Consider the following 22,422-nt stretch of genomic DNA (forward strand, 5'->3'; position numbering starts at 1 on the left):
TTAACTACAACGTTCGACTTGATTTTATCCACTACTATGTGCAGCTTCTTGAGAGAATGAACTAATGCCCGAGGCGTCACTCTATATTATATAGCGCCACTTAGCGGCAGAAGCCAGCAAACGCACAAACCCAAATGTCGCCACCATGAGGCATGACAGTAAAACCAGAATACCACATGAGTAACATCTGTAGATTTCATTAAGCAGCAAACCTGTCAACAGTATTCAAACATAAAACCACTACTCAAAGTAAGGATGCACTATAATTTACTTTATAAAAGGTGATGAAATGCCTCCTATTGTGTACACATTTCAAATGCATCTGTAATAATCACCATCTGACTGTGTGAACTCTGGTGTGCAAGTATAAGCCAGATGCTGCCAAACACTGTCGGATCTTGGATGAATAAAACACTTAAGTATCACTCAGAATTTGCAAATTTCAGCTTGATTACTGTTATTTAATGAAAAAAGTGAGCACATGCATGATTTCATTGCAAAAAGAGAAAACATAAAATGTATAAAAAAAAGAGAAAACAGTATATAATTAGCATACATTTTTTTTTACCACAGTGTGCATAAAATAGTGAGATAAATAGATAAAGAAAGGGAGATAAACTGTAAAAGTTTTCCATCTAAAGCAAAAAAGTGTAAGAGTAATAAAGAAAGGGAACAAGAAAATAGAGGTAAAGAAGGCTAGTGTGCTAAGTGAGGAAAAAGAGCGGGTAGCTGGGCTCCAAGCAGAATCTGTAGTGAAGACCATAGTACCTTTGAGTTTGTCCCGCATTAGCTTAAAGGCTTGAATGGGTCTTAGCCTGGCTAGGGCCTGCTCACGCTGGTAAAAAAAAGGGTCGGGAAATACAAGGGGGCCTATGAGGGGGAGAAAGAAACTTTTACATGCATGGGCAAAAGCATCTCACAAATGGAAACACATGGCAAATCATAAAACAGAAGCAACGGGGGCACTGTCACAAAATAGTCACAAGCACATATAAAGGTTAAATCTGTCACAGCTGTGTGGGTCATATTTATGTTAAGTTGCTTTGATAAATCAAGAGTAAAAAGATTCCTTTTTAAAACGTGTTGTTAATGAAATTTAATGTATGTGGAACAACACAAGCCCTGGGCACTCACCACAGAAAAGCATTGGCTGCTTGTGAAAAGATTATAAGACCCAAGAGAAGCATGACCTGATTCAATAGCTCCACAAAGCTCCAGTTCTTGAAAACTTAATAGGTATATATCTATTAGCAAGGTGGCATAACCTTTTGAATCTGTAGAATTGGGATGAGTGAGCAGGAAAGTGTGTGTGCGCAATGTCATGACTGCATCTTACCTCTGCCCTCTTCTAGCCTGTGGCGGCGGTTGATGCGCTGTCTCTTCTCTTCTTGTCGGATTTGGATGTGCTCCTCTATATTAACGCCTGGAGGGGGAGGGACAGGCACAGCTAAAATAAAAATGACCCAGAAGCACCAGGGCAGAGGAGGGGGGCAAACAAGAGACAACATGGAGACGGTGAATGATGAGCATGAAAAGGCAATGCAAGTCAGTGGAGCACACACATATACACATGCATAAGGTTGACAGGCAAACAGTGATTAAAAAAATTTCGAAAAAGCAGCTCAACATGAAATGAATATGTTAGAAATGGCAGTGGATGGTTTGAAAACCAGTTGTGAGTTGGTGCTGTACCTAACAGCAGATCTAGTGGTATCATCTCCTTCACAGCATCAAAGATTCCCCTCTGCCTGGCCTCTTGGCCATCCAGTTCACGAGCACAAGCCTTGCAGCAGCCACACGACGAGCAGCCTGACTCGCCAGAACCACAACCACAAATTCTGAAGAGAACACACGTACATACACCCACAGACGGACATTAACATACAGACAAACAGCACATTCACTAGCAATGGGAGTTCCTGCTGCTGTGTATATCAGGTGTGTGTTACTCACCCTCCAGGCACTCTATCTGGTCTTCCACTGCTTACACAGCTAGCTCCATATCCAGTGCAGTCCCCACATACAGTGCAAACCATACACTGGTCCAGCTTCCACTTGTGCATGCCTGGCTGGCACATCATAGACTTTTCCTCCTTCTCATCTAGTTCATCTTCCAAATCTTCATCCATTGCTGTGGCCATGTTTTCCATGCCAAAAGCTGTAAACAGAAATTGAATAATATTGAAATAAAAAAAAAAAAAAATTTTTTTTTTACATTTTTCAAGGCAGAACATGAATGTTCAAATAATCACACAAGGCAGGCAATTTATCTTACTGAATATCTGATATTAAGTAGTTGAAAGTTATGAAAAGCCAGTTTACTACCTTTGCCTCCCTGACTCATGGCTCCAGTGTCCCGCCCACACTGGCCTTTGTTGTTCACTCCAAAAGTCCATACCTCTCCGTTTTTAGTCAGTACACATGTATGGGCTTTCCCCATGGCTACCTGAGTTACAAAGTGCCCCTTCAGATCTGACACCTGACCTGAAAAAAGTAAGAATAAAGAGTCAAAAATGTTAACACTCCCAAAGATTACAAGCACAAAATTAGTCATAACCATTAAAGCACATATACAGGCAGCAAGTATACCTTTTTGGATTGAATAAAACAATGTTAAAAGAATGACAGTTTTAAGATGTGGCCCAGTCAGGCTCATACAAAAATGCAGAAGTGTCAATAAGAACATGCATCATACTGTGATCTGAGGCATAAACTGTGAATAAACTTTTTATAGACTACTAGACAGTCCATCATTTATAAAGTCTATGTTTATTGAGGATGCCTAGGGTTAGCACTTACAGGTGCTGTCACTGTAAATAGCATCCTTGCCAAACATATAGAGTTCTCCATCCTTAGTTACTATGCTGCTGCTGCCATTGTTGCAAGCTGTGTATACTGCTGTCTTTGTCTCCAGCTTGATTATCTTCTTAGGCTTGTAGGGCTTTGGTTGTCTCCGACTCTTTGCTGAGGAGGACCAAAAACCAGGTCAAAAATTCAGCAATTATTCAACATTTTTGTATTTACTTTTACAATACTAGGAATAGAGTGTAAAAAAAAAAAACCTTTCTGTAGATTTGGGTCCTACACAGATTATAAAAATTAAATCCATATGTGATTAAAATCTTAACTCGATTTAATTTTAAAGAAAAGAGATCTTGTTAGACCAGAACCAGTCTTCTTTAAGCAACAATTCAATCTAAATAAATAAAGGAAAGGTTTGGTCTGTACATTGGTCAGAACTTGCACTGTCAAAGATACTTTTAAGGTTCGGACATTGGAAGACCCGAAACCAGTCTCTGTCTTGCGATTTTTTCACAGCATCACGCAAAACAGGCTTGAGAAAATGTAATAAACCTTTGCCAGTCCTTCTGTATCTGAACAATCAAATGTTAAGTAAAACTCATGTTAAAGAGTTACAGGGAGCGAATTAGGCTGATGACAAATGGAATAAAACTTAGTGTATACAAGGCGTAAGATACTCGACCTTACAAAATTTCATTTCTTTGTATTAATACGTTAGGCAGAGAGATTTGCCATCCAGAAAGACAGGCAGACATGTACATGGGCTTTAACCTGAAAGAATATTTTTTTAGCTTTAATCTTTTTAACTATTTCCAAACATTCTGTAACCGTCAAATGACAAGTACTAACACCAGTCTTGAAATAAATTTTGAGGAAACACAATCAACAATATTTCAAACAAGGTTCAAAAGATATCCTGTTCAGTTAAATTCATGAATAAGAATAAAATTAAATGAAAAACTTGAGATTTACTTGATTCTCCATCTTCTCCTTTACTGGCCGATCCAGTGAAGAAGACACTGCCATCTTCAGCTACCAAGAGGGCATGAGAGCCATCATGGCCCACTGAAAACTGGACAATCTTGGGTGATTTTGTAACCGGCAGTTCCACCCATTTCCCAGCTGAAGGTCCGCCCTGCTTAATGCCGAGACTTTGATACTTTCCAGTGTAGTAGATCTATAAGAAGAAAAGCAGATTAGCAAATTTGCATATTACAATGATAAATTAACATTTCAAATATTTAAGCCCTTGTAAAGTTTTAGTTTTTTTTAGGCAGTGATAATTTATATATGTTTTATTGCACAATCAATATAAAGAAAGACAAACTATACATCTGCTGGCAGAGTTGAAGTAGTAATATTTATATAGGATCTAAATAAAATGGTTTAATGGGTCACCTAGATATGTTACTGCAACAGTCCATTTTTATTTAAATGTCTTCTAGGAACATGATGATATCATGACAGTATATGTCATGATGACAAAATATTAGTAGAAAAATAGGGCAGTACCTAACTGCTTTAACAAACAACTAAAGACAAAGCAATCTTACTAGTTTAATACTTATACCAGAACTGCAATGTTTGCAGGTGTTCAAATAAAATCATTTAAAATGATACACTATAAAAATCTGAGATTCTTTTTTTTTTTTTATCATATAAATTGTAGTTGTTAATTCTGTACAGAAATAAAAAAAATTAAGTTAGCTATCCCTGGCATAATGTCACCAATCAGTACATGTGCAACTTGACTAGGATCCTGCATGGCACAAAAAAAAAAAAAAAATTTAATGTTGCACGCTGAACTTCTGCTTTACACAGGTGGAAGTGTGTGGTCAGATATGTAGCTTAAAGAAAACCCACATTCAACAACACTAGAATGCTCTGGATGTGGTGCAGTGCATGAGCACACCATTTAACACATTTACTGCACTCCTGCTTTCATCTTTAGTGTCTGGTTTATTTAGAGGAAGTTCATTAGAAAATATTGCAAACAGATTAATAACAAAAATATTCTAGATTTTCTGTAACTTTATACAGGAAGCTGACAGAAGCTTAATATATATTGAGAAAAAAAAACACGAGGAATAGATGGCTACACCCGAATTGGTGAAGGGAGTTGGTAACCATTCCATAATCGTTCATCAAAGTGAGTAAATCAATCAATAATCAATTAATAATCGGTTTAACAACACAATAAAATGCTTCTTTGATACTTCTGTTCTTTTTCATCCCAAAAATTTGTCAATTAAAAATAAATCCAAACTGAGGTGCATATAAGTAAATTACCATAGGTCTCATTTATTCTGCTCTGCACATGAATGCAGTAACGTGGAACGTGAGTACAAACTAGTGAGTACAAATTAATCAAAGATTAACTCCACAACACTCACCCCGTGAACTAATATGAAGCTTTTGAAATCCCACTGAGCTAAATCAAGTTGGTATCTTTTAAAGTTAAAGTGTACTTAGTAAAAAATTTTATCTTTTCTTTTTAGGGTAGCCATATACAATATGCATATTCATATGCACGTGCGCATAAGGCCGCAACACTCCAACACTGTAGCACTATAAACATTTGAGAATAATTGCGTTCATGCCTTTCTTTACCACTTCGAAACCCCTTACCTTCCCAGAAGCTGTTTTCATCAAAGCGAACTCTCTCCCAGCTCCAAGGAGTGCTGCTTCTTCATCAAACCCTGTGCCTGAGGATGTTATTGCGAATATGCACAAAAAAATTCCGGTGACTAAGGCACTTTATTTTTTCATTAACAAGCAAATATAAGCTAAATTTCTTGCAAGGTATTATTTGCTCAGCAAAATTGGTCTAAAGACATGATGGATCACTGATACAAGTGCACTCACTGATGATATGCAGGTCTTTTTCCAAGTCGAAAAGTGAGATGCCACAGGCATGGAGACACTTTCTGGCCAGCTTGAGCTGCAATTCCTGCTGCAAAGCAGGGTCTGTACTTGTGGCATAGATTCGAACCACGAAGCCATCCTACATCACATATTAGTGTTGGCAAAGCCATTAGTATACTAGTTAATACAATAAGCTTGTTTTGGTCCATGGCATATATACAGTTTCTTATATAATTATATTTTTAGCAGCAATTGTGATGTAAATAAAACATTGTATGTGAGAAGTCAATAATTCCAGTATTCCAGAGCTAATTAATAAATGAATAAATAAATAAATTTTAAAAAATTATTATTATTTTTTTTTTTATTCACAGTCTAATGATGGCTACTGAATGAACAAGTAAGAATCTCTACACTTTATTAATTAGGCCTGCAGAGCAGTTTTAATCACCACATAAAACTCTTTTAATAAATCTTTCAATAAAATGGCTCATGCTTCCAACACAGGGAGACTGAATTTACGCACACACATAGTTTAACATTGTATTGCGAGCATAATTTGTTCACGAAGAGTGATTGTATATCTAAGCACTTGTATATCAAAGCAATTTCCCATAAGAATAAATATAATGGAAATTCTGATGATTTGGTCCATAACCCTAAAATATTGATTAATAAAAATGATTATTATTAAATGTAAAGTAAAATAAAACAAATTAACCAAAAACAATTGCGGCTAGAGAGACGAGGAGAAGGGGGGGGGGGGGGGGCTACTGACTTTCACTAACAATCACTGCAATGTCTGCAAACTTCTTTAACAACGAACCTTTCTAACAACACTTGCTTTTGCCTCCCTTTGAGGATTTTGCGGAAATGTGACATTGCATTGTCATTAAACAGATTCATCTCCCGCACTGCTACAGCCTTTTAAACTTTTTTTCCTTCCCGGGGCCTGTTGTTGCAATACAGTTACGAAAGAATAGTCACGTCACTTAGACACAAAATGTAAAAAAAATAAAATAAAACGTGCATTGCGCGCACAATGTTATAATAAACAGTACACATGCACACGGATGTCGACTATACGAGTGACGCACATGCACTGAGACCCACAATCATGCAGCGCATGCGAGAGAAGAATCATTGGCTCAGTTGTAATCATGTGGCGCTCGGCAGACAAAGCGCAACCGTACTACAGTACTCGTACATTACAGTCAAGACCTCGCTTGTTAATCAAGTTAAAATTTTAAGTAAAAGTTAAAATTTATTAAAAAAAAAAAAATTGTCTTGCAAAACACTCGCAAATCAAGTTACTCACAATCCAAGGTTCTACTGAATATGTATTTATAAGTAAATATATATATGTTTGTTGAGATGACAGTGAGATAAATTTAAGCAATCCGAGTGTGTGCAGTGCAGTTTCTGCAATGCTGAGTATAATGGGAAGGAATAAAGCAAAAGACTCTCTTCCTTCTGGCAGCAAGCCAATGCACACCAAACTGTCTTATTGGATTAATTTTTACAGACAGGCATACACACAGCCACATCCGGCTCAGCCAGCATGGTACTACATTGAAGTGTGATATCCTGTTCATACTGTAGCACAGAGCTTTATTTGTTGAAGCGAAAAAGTGAGGCAACTGTGTTTTGGAGATTATTCTTAAACTTTCCTATCCTTTAATGTTGCAGTCTGCCCTGGATAGGCGTAGTAGCTCCCTAAAGTCTGCTGATACTGATGAAAACATTTCTGCATCTATTCCATCTCTAAGTCTGACTGTAAAATATCCTCTGCATTTCAGTAGTACTATTGACTATATACAGAAATCATTCAAGACACAAAAAAAATAAATTACATTCCCATTGTTCTATACTAGGTTCCTGCATATAAAAAGGAAGAAGTATAACTCTAATAAAATGGCCACATGAAACACTGCATGGTTTCTTAGAATGCTTTTGAGGCTGGTTTATAATTCAAGTGTCATATGCAGTTCAGTTATTATTTCTGTCTTAAAATCTGTCTACACAATTATGCCCTTATACATAAAGCACTTAAACCTCGAATAATCACTTTATCAACGCTAAAAAGGCAGTGTAGTTAATTATATAAAAACAAATAAGTACTTACATCCTTGCAGGCTGCTATTTGGTTGACATATTCTCCATCTGTGAATATGATGTTCTGTCCTTCGGCTTGAAGACCTCAGGACAATAAATATTAAAATAAATTAAAGATAAACACTTCATTGATTTCTATCCATCTTCAATTCTGCAGTCATGCTTCTTTCAGGCAAAACATTTGAACTATACTATATAATGTAAAATACGATGTCAAAACACAAACAATTTTATGATGGTGAAAATAAGTCACTCTTTAATTAAGCAGCTGTTTCCTCCAACATGCATTTAAAGAAACAGAGGTGTTTGTACCAGGCATTGTTATAGTGCCTTCCTGCTCCAGAGTCTCTGGATTGATCTTTATGGCTGCCATGCTGTGACTGTTCATGTCCCGATATAATAGAGAGCCCTATAAATACACACACAGCAAATTTATAGCTTTTTGCTCCTGGATGTAGCACTCAACATCAGCTCTAGAAGATGAACAGGTAATAATCCTGTTACCTGAGCAAATCCCAACCATGACCTCTTCTCTTTTCGATTCCTGATGCGAGATGTGGAGTTATACACATGGCCCTGCAATTATACATATTTTATTAATACAAATTTCAAAAAAAAATTTATAAGAACATTTAAAAAGACTTGAACTTACCCGCACAGTGCCACTGTACCCTGAGCCGATTTTGTAGAGACCGTCCTTGCAGAGCAAATAAAGAAAGGAGCCATCAGTCTGGAGCAGGCAGTGCTCATCCTCATCAATGCTCACCTCTTTCAGAACCCACTTATTCATCAGTGCTGCACGCTTAATGCCATTCCCAAACCAGTCCTGAATCTGGACCTTTCCTACTAACACTGCTTGTACACTCCTTTGTAGAGCATTCAGGATTGTGGGAACCTATAAAGCACATGTACAACAGAGGAAATAATCAATCTAATTTGCAAACCTGAACAAGTGTGCAAACACAATTTAATCTAAACTACTGGCAGCAATAACAGAAAAGACACTGATTAACAGGGATGGGAATCACCAGTCACCTCCTGATACACAATCACAACACCTACTGTAGGTGACGATTCGATTAAAATTGCGTTTTCAAGTATCACTATTTTTATAAATATTCCGATCTTATATTTTTTTTAAAATCAGATTTTTGTTACCATTTTAATCCTTTAAAAAATTTTAATGATTAATTAAATGTAGCCTATTCCTTATAAAAATGTTTTCTCACTTAAAAATCAAGCGCAGCATTTAAACAATACAGACTATCTTTAAATATAAGCGTTTAACATTTAGTAAAAAAAAAAGCTACATTTTCACTGAGCAGCATGCATCTCTGTCATCGACCGAAAGTAGAATTTCTAAAAAAACTTTGCAAATAATTCAGTCCTACCACATGGCATGAAAAGTTGTAGACAGGTCAGAGTTCATTAGCTCACAGTGATGTTTTACCTCCTCTAATGCCTCCAAAATCTCAAAACTCAACTTGACAGAGTGCGCGGACACGCTTTCAGTATTTTGAGACTTGTGTAAGTGTGCATAACGAGTGGGATTGAAACTAAATCGTGTTTAGAGATAAAAGGTTTATCAGAGACAGCCAACACATGATTTCTGACAATGCAACACCATAAAAATAAGTTTCTGTTCGGTTCGGTCGATCACCAGTCATGGCCATTAAAACCAAAAACCAACCATTCTGGTCACTGGCAGATCCACTAGTTCATCTATACTATAAATTAAAAAACAGAATTTTTAATTGATTTTGGGTCAGTGTGGAGATCACCACAGATGTGAATCACCACAGAAAAGAATTACGATCCATGAATCAACACGTAGCTTTATTGCATTTTTTGTTTTGATTTCTGTTGATTTTATTAGTTGAAGAGATTTATTTCAGCACTGTTGCTAAACTGTAGCTTTAATACCACTGTAATCATTTTGCAATTTTTATTAATCATTCTATACCTTATGAACCTATACTTAGGGTAACTGGCCTAAGTAGACTGAGGTAAAGCAAGCAATACAATGATGGACAAGCATATCTACTCATGTGCCGCACAAGTAGCTTGACTTGTACTAACATGTACAGAAGAAATGAGAATCAAGAGATCTTTTAAGCAAGCTTTGCAACAGCAACAGCAGTTATTAGGACACTGACAACACCAATATAACATTTTTAAAAAGTAGAGCAAGCAGTATGCATTTCCTTTCCCAGTTCCACAAAACTTAAAGGCACAAAATACTGAAACATTTTCTACACTATACATTGTTTTCTAACATGCGTTACACCGGACTCATTACATCATACCCGACACATATCAGAAACCCATCATCTTTCTTACTAAACCACATTTTCATTTGGAAGTCCTCAGTCTGTATGTAACTGTGCCTGTTGTTTCTGTCATAGTTAAATTGTAAAAAAAAAAAAAAAAAAGAAAAAGGCCCACAGTTTAAAATTGTATTTAAACACTTTCTCTCAAGCCCATGTACAACTCAACTAGAATCAACAGATAAAACTTCCCATTTTTAAACATTTTATGCAAATTACACATAACGCAATTACATGCCACTTTGTACTTTAAGGAGAATGAACTGCATGTCCTGTAATAAGCTATTGTTATCCATCAACCTAAAATGAACAAACCCAACTTATGCTACACTGAAAAAAATTAAACGTTTTGTTTATAATCCAATGACACAATACTAATATTTTACCTTACACCCATTTTACCTTACATTACCTTACACCCATTTTACCTTACATTACCTTACACCCACTGGGAATATAATTTTAAGTATTTTAAAGATTTAAGTAGTATTGGAAAAACACTAGCTTCCTGACACCCTCATAATCAATAAAACTGTATTTCTGACTAGAGTTAAATAGTCATGCAGCCTCTTCCTGGATATTTTTTTTAACTGTTTCTCACTTTTGGTTTCGTTTCATTATAATGGGCCTGGCTATAACTAATGGTACTTCACATTCTTTATCTTTTACAAAACTAGTCAAAAGTTTGGACACAAAAGTGTTTTTCTCAATTTTTAGTGTTTTCAATGTTATGTATTAATGCTGAAGACACTGAAACTATAACAGAATAAATATGGATATATGCAGTCAATAAAAAATGTGTGTAAACAGAATATGTTTAATTTTTTTAATTTTTCAAGTAGCCCCCTTTGGCTTTGATGACAGACAGCTTTGCAAACCCTTGGTACACCCTCAGTCAGCTTCAAGACATAGTCCCCTGGAAAGGTTTTCCAACAGTCTTGAAATAGTTCCCAGAGGTAGTGAGTACTGGTTAAATAAAAAAAAATTATGTTCTCACGAAGTGCAAACCAGATGGGATAGTATCATGTCACTGCAAAATGCTGTAGTAGCCATGCTGGCTAAGTGTGCCCTCAGTTTTGACTATGTCACACACAACATTACACCCCATCCTTTATGCTTCACAGTGAGAATCTCCACAGATTCAGGAAGCGCCTGTTCACTCTCTCTATGTCTACCAAAGACACGGTAATTAGAACAAATTTAATTTGGACTCTTCAGACAAAATATTTTTTTCATTGATCTAATGTTTATTCCTTGTATTTTATGGCCTACACAATTCTTCCTGTTCTTCTGAAATAATGGTTTATTTGCTGCAATTCAACCATGAAGGTCTGACTCTCGCAGTCTCTTCTGAATAGTCTATGTTAAAATATGCCTACCGCTTCACCTCCAAGTGAGTTGTTGAGATATTTCCGGAGTGACTGACCTCTATTTCTTAGTAATGAAGTAATGATAAAAAGTAATGATAGACTGCCTTTTCTCTTTATTTTCCCCGAGTGATTCTTGCCATAACTTTTTCTGCATAAAAGAAACTTCTATAAAAAGCAATAAAGAGTCATAAACTTTGAGTGAAAACTCATTGCTTAAAATCAAGAGTTTTTAGACACAGATTTGTGCCGTTTTATTAGAAAACAGTTGTTAGGTTTTACCGAGCTAGCTGGTGAATATGCGTTTTTTTATGAGTAACTTTCTCACACTAGCTTCTTTCTATTTTTATGCAAATCCAAGGAGCGTACATTAGGTTGAATCTAAAAACTGGTCTGTCTTGTACTCTTTATTTCTTTACAGCCATGCAGATATTCTCCTGTAATGTTCTTTATTTATTAATTTATAAGTTATATATTAAAATACTGAATGATTTTGTACAGAATTATGCAGACATGATAAACAATATAAAATGATAAAATATATAACAAAATTGGTACAGCATATAATATGGTGCCTTAGACATTTGCACAGTACTGTGTATAAATATAACCCAGTTATCTTTTCATGTTGTTCAGACATCTATCCATGTATACACGTCTTAATGCAGAAATCAATTAGTTTAGATTCTGACACAGTGCAGATAAAAAGCAGCTCTAACCTGGATAGTCTGGCAGGCATGGCTGCCGTTATTGGTGAGGATAGCAGATACAGCCTGTAGGGTTTTCCCAGTATCTCCCCAGGCCACAACCAAGCTGAACAGACAGGCACAGGATAGAGCGGTCAGAGCCTGACCAGTGGGGTCATTCATTCCTGTACTTCGCACTGTGGTCTCCAGCAGCAAATGGAAAAGAGATTCTGTACAGAAGAAGCCAATCAGTACATTTCACATGCATGTGTGTAGATGTGTGAAGGAATGAGGAAAAAGAGAGAGAGAGAGAGAGAGAGAGAGAGAGAGAGAGAGCAAGAAAGTCAAACAGACAGAGAAAAGAAGAGAAACACACCCAGCACATCTGGAGGTTCTGTCTGAAAACTCTCAGGCTGTTGTCCCTGTAGCATGTCCAGCAGTGCTTGCAGGCTCCTCAGACACAGTGAGGGGTGTGAAAATCGCGTCTCCTTAATTAGTTCAAACACTCCGCACAGTCCAATGCCAATGATCTGTCAAAAACAAGGACAAATCATGAGTGTAACTACACTAAGGAGAGAGACCAAAAAATTGTGCTTCTTTAATAAGGCATTTATATAAACATTATGTATGGAATTACACGGCTATATTTCTTACTTTGTAATTAAAAGCTCAGCAGGCATATTACTGGGCTGAGGCTAAATGTATATTAAAGCATATGAATGGGCTTTATTCATTCTTACATCTTGGTACAGTATGTCAGTAAATTTGCGAACTTTAGCGAATATCATCAATCTCATCAATCCAGCACAGAACATCATGTAAGTGAACACAGAGTGGTGAGAAATTCATCCCACTTGCTTGGTCTATTGTTTCTCTGTTTACATAGCAACTAGGCAGATGGCATGTTTGTGTGTGTTTTTTAAAAAAACTAAATAGGTAAATTAATGTTAGGTTTCTAGTAAGGTCTTAGAAATACTGTTGTGACCAACTAACCTTGGGTAGTTTGACAGCAGGTTCACGGTACTCCTCCTCCTCCTCACTATCCGAGTCACCACTCTGCACAGAGTTCCGAGAAGCCAGGGCCAAGGAGGTCTCCTTCTGCTGCCAGTCCAGTACAGACCGCCGAACATTACAGTACACATTAAAAGCAGATGGATTACTGTGGAGCTTGATGTCTGGGACTGGAAAGGCCCCATCCAGATTCTCTGCCTGTAACAGATAAGGGGGAGGGTGCAACAAACGGAGAGAGGAGAGACGCTGTATGAGATGAGTTATATAAATTGAAAGTCATAAATAAAACATACAGCATAGTAAGGAAAGATCTTATCTATTTAATCTAATCCTCTTCTGCTACAGCAAATTCAACTAATCCTATGTCTCAGTCTATAAGCAGTATCACCATGTAAAATAAACACCTCACATCCGGAGTGAAACACAGGCTAAAAAAAGTCTTGATCATTCAGATGACACAAAATACAATTACTGGCTATTTACATTGTGTAAACAACGTCTCTAGGATGGTAACTGGGGGCCTCATCAAAACTCAGGTTCAGGTAAAAAAAAAAAAAAAGTTTTGTAATTTATCGTCCAGATAGGCACCTCAAATGTGTTTTGCAACATGTTTAGTTTCAGAATGGATTTTATTTAAAAAAAACGCACATAAACTCTGACTTTTCCCCAATCACATTTAAGCCAAATTTGTATCCGATTTCAAATTCATTTATTCTGGGTGTTCCCGAGTGACGCAACACAAAACTTTTCCATATCGTCCAGGGTGAGATCTTGCGTGGAGCCCCAGATCGAGATTATCAGTGGTCTTATATGTCTTCCATTTTCTAATAATTGCTCCCACAGTTGATTTTTGTTACCGATTTCTTCACACCAAAATGCTTACCTATTGCAGATTCAGTCTTCCCAGGCTGATGCAAGTCTACAATTTTGTTTTTGAGACAGCTCTTTAGTCTTGGCCATAGTGGAGTTTGGAGTGTGACTGGTTAAGGTTGTGGACAGGTGTTTTATACTGATAACGAGTTCAAACAGATGACCACATTAATACAGGTAACGAGTGGAGGACAGAGGAGCCTCTTAAAGAAGAAGTTACAGGTCTGTGAGAGCCAGAAGTCTTGCTTGTTTGGAGCTGACTAAATACTTATTTTACAGAGGAGATTACCAATTCATTCATTAAAAATCCTACAATGTGATTTTCTGGAGTTTTTTTTATTTTATCTCTCATAGTTGAGGTACACCTATGATGAAAATTACAGGCCTCTCTCATCTTTTTAAGTGGGAGAACTTGCAAAATTGGTGGCTAACTAAATACTTTTTTGCCCCACTGTAAACACACTTCATTAAGGAACCCGAAGTCCTAAAACCCAGATTCAGTTTTTAGCAATTTTGGATAAACATAAACAAAACAAATTCAGTTGATCTGTTTAATTAGCCATTCTGAGACAAATATGTTAGGATTAATTAACCATATATAATTTTTTTATACCTCATTTATCTTTATACAATTATTTGGAAATGATACAGTAAAAATATTGAAAATCTACATTCCCTTGATAAAATTACAGATTTTTGTTGTGTGGAAAAAAGATAAATCATGTTCAATCTTCAGCAACTATATTCCACTTCTCCTTGAAAACATGCTCCAGACCTACACCTGTCTACAGCCCTCTTCAAGTCACTTCACAGGTTTTCAATTGGACTTGGACTCTGACTTGGCCATTTCAGCATGTTGATCATCATCATTATCCCCTGAAAAGATATCTTTGATGTTTTTGACTTTAAAATTTGGTCAGTATAATTTAAGTGCTAGTCAAAGAGAAGCCGCCTCATAGCTCATGATACTGCTATGTTTCACCACAGTATTGTGTTCTTTGGGTAAGTAGCTGTCTGGTTTTAATATAAAACTCAATTGTAAAAATCATAATAAAAAAAATAAATAAATACATGCATACAAAAACCTATACTTTGGCTTATCCACAATAATTTTTTCCGGGAGAAAATTTACATCCGGTCAGGAATACTTTCCAGATTTCCTGCAGCTCCTATAATGTTGGAGGTCTATTAAAACCTCTGTGTTACATTTTTCTTCATGTCCTTCCATCAATTTTGGAGGTACATCTTGCCTTTGGCAGTGTCACCATGGTACCACATTTTCTGCTCTGGTGATGTCCTTCATGGATTTTCCATGGTACAACCAATCCTCTGCAAATTATTTTGTGTTGCTCTCCTGATCGATAGATTTTAACAATGAGATTGCTTGCATGCTTAGTAAGCTTTTTGTGCGCAATGTCTTCTGCTGTTCAAGCAAAATCAAAAAACATCCTACAGACACAGCTAATCTTTATTTAGGTCTTAGAACAGTCATAGGTTTGTGTGTTTTATATCATTTTTATACTACACTGCCTCCAGAAAGAAGGGGCAAAAGACACACAATAGGCCACACTAATATTTTAGCCAACTGCCTCTAACTTTGATTACAGTGAGCATTTGGGTCACTTTGTGTGAAAATGGTTCCTCACACTCCCAAAACACCTCTTTCACAATTTGAGCCCAAAGAACTTTCAGTTCAGAGCTGACTTTATTTAATTGGCACGTAACATGGCTGTGCCTAGACCTGACTGTCCTAAGCAACACCAGATCATAACACTGCCTCCAGGGGCTTGTACAGTGGTCACTACGCATAATGGGTGCATCGCTTCATGCACTTTCCTCCTTACCCTGACTCCATCAGACCACAGACCACACTCCTGGTTGGCAACTGAAATGGTTTGAGCATGTAAAAATGCCCTTGCGTTTACTATTAAAAATAGATGTGATTTTCACTGACAATTTGTTACTATACAACTTCACTATGTGTTTATGTAATCTCAGATAATGATCATTCACCCTTTTTTTTTTTTTTTTCGACCACACAGATGTTTCATTGGCTGACTATCCTTCCAGATTTTAATAATGTCTTGAACTGCTTTTAATCCAGTATTGGTAACTTCAGCAATCTCTTTAATTGTTTTCCTTGCTTTGACACAGACCAAAAATTTGACCTGTCTGAAACACAGTAACATCTTTTCCCTGACCACAGAATACGTCTTCCGACATGTTTCAACATTTTTGCATTGAAAGGCCTTTTTTCTGACCAGGCAGTGTATCACTGTAAAAAATCTTATTTTTTTCCCTTACTAAATCCCTAATGCCACTTGTGACCACACATTCATTAATTCATTACTTTTGTGAGTATAGGGGAAGGGGTGATGACTATGCTAGTCATTTGGGGAATATGTACCATTAAATAGGTATGCAACTACTAAAGAGAGGCTTTCTGGCTATCATTTCTTTCATGGACATAACAGGGCAGTGAACTAGTCAGCTATCACCTGCTAAAAAAAATGGTTTAACAAGTATATATTGGTGTGATAGTTAGTGTACACAATCACAGTCGTGGCCAGTCGTGGCCCAAAGTTTTAAGAATGACACAAATATTAGTTTTCACAAAGTTTGCTGCTAAACTGCTTTTAGATCTTTGTTTCAGTTGTTTCTGTGATGTACTGAAATATAATTACAAGCACTTGATACGTTTCAAAGGCTTTTATCGACAATTACATGACATTTTATGCAAAGTGTCAGTATTTGCAGTGTTAGCCCTTCTTTTTCAGGACCTCTGCAATTCGACTGGGCATGCTCTCAATCAACTTCTGGACCAAATCCTGACTGATAGTAACCCATTCTTTTATAATCACTTCTTGGAGTTTGTCAGAAATAGTGGGTTTTTCTTTGTCCACCTACCTGTTGAGGATTGACCACAAGTTCTCAATGGGATCAAGATCTGGGGAGTTTCCAGGCCATGGACCCAAAATTTCAACGTTTTAGTCCCCGAGCCACTTAGTTATCACTTTTGCCTTATAGCACGGTGCTCCAGCGTGCTGGAAAATACATTGTTCTTCACCAAACTGTTGTTTGAAGGATTGTTGGATTGAAGTTGCTGTTGGAGGATGTTTTGGTATCATTATTTATTCATGGCTGTGTTTTTGGGCAAAGTTGTGAGTGAGCCCACTCCCCTGGATGAGAAGCAACCCCACACATGAATGGTCTCAGGATGCTTACTGTTGGTAGCGCTGACACATGACACAGGACTGATGGTAGCGCTCACGTTTTCTTCTCCGGACAAGCTTTTTTCCAGATGCCCCAAACAGTCGGAAAGAGCCTTCATCAGAGAATATGACTTTGCCCCAGTCCTCAGCAGTCCATTCACAATACTTTCTGCAGAAGATCAATCTGTCCCTGGTGTTTTTTTTGGAGAGTAGTGGCTTCTTTGCTGCCCTTCTTGACACCAGGCCATCTTCCAAAAGTCTTCGCCGCACAGATGCGCTCACACCTGCCTGCTGCCATTCCTGAGCAAGCTCTGCACTGGTGGTACTCTGATCCCGCAGCTGAATCCTCTTTAGTAGACGATCCTGGCGCTTGCTGGACTTTCTTGGACGCCCTGAAGCCTTCTTAACAAGAATTGAACCTCTTTCCTTGAAGTTCTTGATGATCCTATAAATTGTTGATTTAGGTGCAATCTTAGTAGCCACAATATCCTTGCCTGTGAAGCCATTTTTATGCAATGCAATGATGGCTGCACGTGTTTCTTTGCAGGTCACCATGGTTAACAATGGAAGAACAATGATTTCAAGCATCACCCTACTTTTAACATGTCAAGTCTGCCATTCTAACCCAATCAGCCTGAGATAATGATCTCCAGCCTTATGCTTGTCAACATTCTCACCTGAGTTAACAAGACGATTACTTAAATGATCTCAGCAGGTCCTTTAATGACAGCAATGAAATGCAGTGGAAAGGTTTTTTTGGGATTAAGTTAATTTTCATGGCAAAGAAGGACTATGCAATTCATCTGATCACTCTGCATAACATTCTGGAGTATATGCAAATTGCTATTATAAAAACTTAATTTCCAATATTTATGTAATTCTCAAAACTTTTGGCCACGACTATATGTACAATAAGACATATTGTCAAGCGTTCAAACACAAAGTGCTGCATTAGAATATCTAGAAAAGGATAATGACTGTGGCTACATTTACATTTAGGCATTTGGCAGACGCTCTTATCCAGTGCGACTTACAAAAAGTGCTTTAATGTTTACATCATTGGATACATACTTACACTGGGTTAACTAGGTTAATAACTAAGTGATGGTTCATAAAGATGGTTCCTCTACGGCAACTCGTATAAGAATTTGTATCACCTACAGTAGACTATATTAATGCACATAACTAACATCTGAGCATGTATATTATGATCTACTAAATATTTATTTACAATGTACAATGCAGAATGTCAGTACGTAGAATAAAATCAAATCGAATGTCACACTGATAAGGCCGGCAGTTACACTCTGGAATTTACTACAACAGTGCCTTTAGTCTTTAGGTTGAACCCTTGTTTTGTGAAGACTTGCTACCCATGTTTGTTTGGAAGCACAAACAAAAGAGACAGATAAAGATACACATCCATAGGAAATAGCAAGATAGATTTAGATTGCAGCAGAGCCAGCAGCTCATTAGGGTGGATTGTTGCTGCGTATGCCCCTCTCTGCTACAGCCACATTCATTGCTCTTATCCAAACCCGTGAACCATTCCTAGTCACTGGGGAAAATGAATGTGATGCATGAAGGATATCCAAACACAGGCAGGAATTGCCCTCCAAAGACTAGTGTTCAGTTCAAGATGCGAAGAACGCTGTTGCTGTGGAGACGGGTCGTCTAGCAACGGCCAATCATGACCCAGCCACTCCCCGAATCTTCTCCATGTGTGCAAGTGTTTACTGGCATGTACTCAGCTCTAAGCAGCCTTATAAAATAGCTTTCCTGGCATTGAAAATATAAAGGCTATACAATAATTAATATCCGTTAATGATACCTGATCTGAGACCTAAGCACAGCCATCACTACCAACACACAGATGAAAAGACACAGGGGCTAAGTAATTTAATTTCCAGCAAGAATACAGCTCTGGATTGTTATCTGATTGATTCATTATCTGATGATGGTCTAAAAACAGTCATCTAAATGACATCGCAAAACCAAGATAAAAGTGATCAGGTGCCAGGATATCACTCTTAAACTAGGACAAGGCTTGTTTGACTGACAAGCCTAAACCACATACTTTTAAATTACTGCTCATGTTCCTCTGACACAAACATGATTGTATGTCTAACACTAGCCAGCCAATCAATAGCCTTATAAATAAACAGATTTAGGCCATGTCAACATGTAGCCGGGTATTTCATGTAACAGAGTTTTTATTACTTCATTGTTTATTTTTTATTAACTAAGTTTTAAAAATATCTTTGTTAACATGAAAATGCAAAACGCTCTGTTAGGAGTATTCCTAATCAACAGGGGGCCAATCAGAAGCCTAGACAAAACATTACCGGTTGCGCTTTGTAGAAGTCCAACGGGTCTTGTCCGAAACCAAAGTCGCTGTCTGTGTGGTCTGTGTCTTCCGGGTTTTGTATGTAGGAGTGGTAAGCTTTATAATTCAGCTATAAAGTCCAGTAAGCAACGTTAACACTGGTTTCCTGCACGCAAGTCCACTACTGCACAAATATCCTCATGACGTGAAATCAATGAGACTGGAACACAGACATTGACATTATCGGCAACCAAGGTAATGTTACAACAAGCCAAAATCTCCGTTTATCCTGTCCACACAACACCACTGAAAATGGGAAGTTTTGAAAAATCTTTGGACAAAGTTTTCCAAAAGCTCCGTTTCAACGACCAAAACTGTGTCTGCATGTGGACGAAAGGCCAAAACGACAAGTATAAGACATCTCCGTTTTTAAAAATACATGGCTACGTGTGGACATGGCCTTAAGGTGTCAGGCAGCGAAGTGAAGTATACCTATGAAACTGGGAAAATACCTATGAAATCTTCAGATCCTGTTTATACAAAGGCAGTTTACATATTTGTCTTCATGTTATGTCCATGTTTGGAAAACGGATGTTTTAACTGTTGCATTATCAATAGTGGACTTAAGTATATTCTATTTAACTCTCATTTGTTAACTTTGCTGAAATATGCATGCACACAAAAAGGTATTAAAATGTTACATTTTAAATCACAGTTTAATAGGGGTATTCCCTCAACAAAATCCATTTTTTCTTGTACACTTCACATGACTTAGGGTACTAGTATACTAAAAACCATGCTGCTCATTAATTTAAATCTCCTGGAAGGTAAAGTTATGTCTCTCAGAATTTACTGGATCTAAAATAATTGCAATTATATTGTGAGATTTGGACCAGATCACCACCTGACAACTGATCTAGTAATCCAGAAAATATTTCTGAACCTCTTATACAGGGATCGTATATAACCTTTGATGGAAACAGTCCTGTAAAAGGTGTTTACGTCAGTTGAAACCAGTGCACTGTCCTTATTCTGCATTTCTTTTTAGGGATTGCTAAACAGCAGCAGGTCCCAAACCTGATCACATGTTAACACTTACTGCATGATATAAATGAGATGGCAGCCAACTAATCCTTAATTTTAGGTTGTCCCACTAAGTAACCAACATCACACCTTGGCCCTAGTCGCTACTCTGATATGCCACTCTATGATAAGCAGCTCGTCATCATGGGCATGATTTATAAGTGTGCCAATCAACTACAGGAAGTGTGTGTTAATGCCACCTGGTGATCACCACCACACATTCCTTAAGTTCTGCTGGGTAGATATCTGTGGCTACTAGTCAGGGCAGTTCTATCGCAAGACCAGTTCTTCATGTTACATCTGTAGATTCACATTACCAAGGTGTTACTCATCTTCCCTGGCAGTTAAAGAGAGTAATACAGAACACATATTAAAGGAAGCACTTGAAAATGTTGTAAACCTCAAACTGGTCAGTTGCAAATTCCCATCTATTAGCTAAGGGCCTGTCCACACGGAGACGAGTTTCGCGGTATACGTATACATTTTTTATCGTATTGGCGTTTTAGGAGACTGAAACCGCTATTTTTTGAAACCGGGTCCCAAAGTGGATAAATCTGAAAACGACACCCTTGCGTCTTCGTGTATACGGCCAATCCGTATATTTTGTGAAACGATGATGTCATCACATCACGTGTCGGCTGCGTCACACGTAACAGCAACAACAATAATGGCGGACTACATGATTGTGTTGCTACAAAGCCTACTAGCTTTATTACAGCAAAATCTATTGCTTCTATGCAACTGTTATGAGCAACAAGGGATAATGAACAACACAATCTTGGTTCGTATACAGCGCGCAAGGTTATGCGCATGCTCAAAGTCTTCTTCTCGTGTATAGTGTATCTCTATGGCAGAATTACAGCGCCCCATACTGGTCTGGCATATATACTACACCGTTTTCAGTGGTTTCGTGTGTACGCAGATATTTCTTGAGACGACACCGTGTAAAAAAATTATTAGGTAGGGAACGCACCGGCTTCGTGTGGAGTCTAAGTGTCCCCTGTCATGAGCTAGCGACTAACACGTAACACTAACTGGTTTTACAGTGACACGTAAAACCAGCAATTCTTTTCAAACAGCTGCTTATTCTAAGTCACAGGGCAGCAGAACAAATTGAAAAAAACAAAGTGCAATCTGCTTTCTTCCATATAGGTTAGACCACACACACACACAGCCATGTTTGCCTAGTGACACTCAGGAAGCTCTCTTGGACATCCAGTTACAGACTATTGGGCCATCTTCAGAATTCATGCTCATGATCTCCTGACAATAGGGCAAATGTGTTTCTGTTGCACCACTTGATAGCTTCATTAGGCAATATTTTTATACAGAGGGCATTACTGTGCATGTGTGCATTGGAACAACCAAAAAAAAAAAAGACAAAAAAAATCATAGGCATGTGGTTTTTACCACATGAGGGTAATTTTCTCTCATGAGGGTTGATAATGAACATATATTATAAACCAGGGAGATAAAATAGAGATGAATATTTTCCAGTAGCACAAATCATTTTCCTGTTTGAGAATGAAATATACATCCAATGCTGCATTAAAAACTAAGCATTCAATTTTATTTCAATCAACGACTTGCCCACCTTCACCTGCATATAAACTTGAGTAACATCCAATTCTTAATCCATAGGGTTTAATATGATGTTGGCATTTTATCACGGTACCATCCTGGAATTCACTGAGCACCTGAGAGCGACCGATTCTTTTACAAATGTGAAAGAATCTGCATGCCTAGATGCTTGATTCC

General features: G+C 37.5%; 1 protein-coding gene across 16 annotated transcripts in view; it reads right to left on the reverse strand.

Moving 5' to 3' along the window:
- Positions 1–22,422, reverse strand: part of mycbp2 (MYC binding protein 2) — a 67,720-nt gene that overhangs the window by 40,136 nt on the left and 5,162 nt on the right. For 12 of the 16 annotated variants that reach the window (XM_053497175.1, XM_053497172.1, XM_053497171.1 and 9 more), the window contains exons 3-18: positions 13,156–13,371; positions 12,539–12,692; positions 12,196–12,392; positions 8,435–8,677; positions 8,287–8,358; positions 8,095–8,191; positions 7,793–7,866; positions 5,668–5,806; positions 5,431–5,507; positions 3,775–3,979; positions 2,800–2,964; positions 2,326–2,484; positions 1,954–2,158; positions 1,693–1,838; positions 1,337–1,447; positions 769–870 (exon numbers count right to left, since the gene is read on the reverse strand). In XM_053497175.1, coding sequence (XP_053353150.1) covers positions 769–870; positions 1,337–1,447; positions 1,693–1,838; positions 1,954–2,158; positions 2,326–2,484; positions 2,800–2,964; positions 3,775–3,979; positions 5,431–5,507; positions 5,668–5,806; positions 7,793–7,866; positions 8,095–8,191; positions 8,287–8,358; positions 8,435–8,677; positions 12,196–12,392; positions 12,539–12,692; positions 13,156–13,371 — 2,362 coding nt within the window. The remainder of the gene's footprint in view (positions 1–768; positions 871–1,336; positions 1,448–1,692; positions 1,839–1,953; positions 2,159–2,325; positions 2,485–2,799; positions 2,965–3,774; positions 3,980–5,430; positions 5,508–5,667; positions 5,807–7,792; positions 7,867–8,094; positions 8,192–8,286; positions 8,359–8,434; positions 8,678–12,195; positions 12,393–12,538; positions 12,693–13,155; positions 13,372–22,422) is intronic. The other 4 variants (XM_053497174.1, XM_053497161.1, XM_053497167.1 and 1 more) reach the window with 3 other exon arrangements.

The sequence above is a fragment of the Clarias gariepinus genome, chromosome 5 (genome assembly GCF_024256425.1).
Source record: "Clarias gariepinus isolate MV-2021 ecotype Netherlands chromosome 5, CGAR_prim_01v2, whole genome shotgun sequence".
NCBI lineage: Eukaryota > Metazoa > Chordata > Actinopteri > Siluriformes > Clariidae > Clarias > Clarias gariepinus.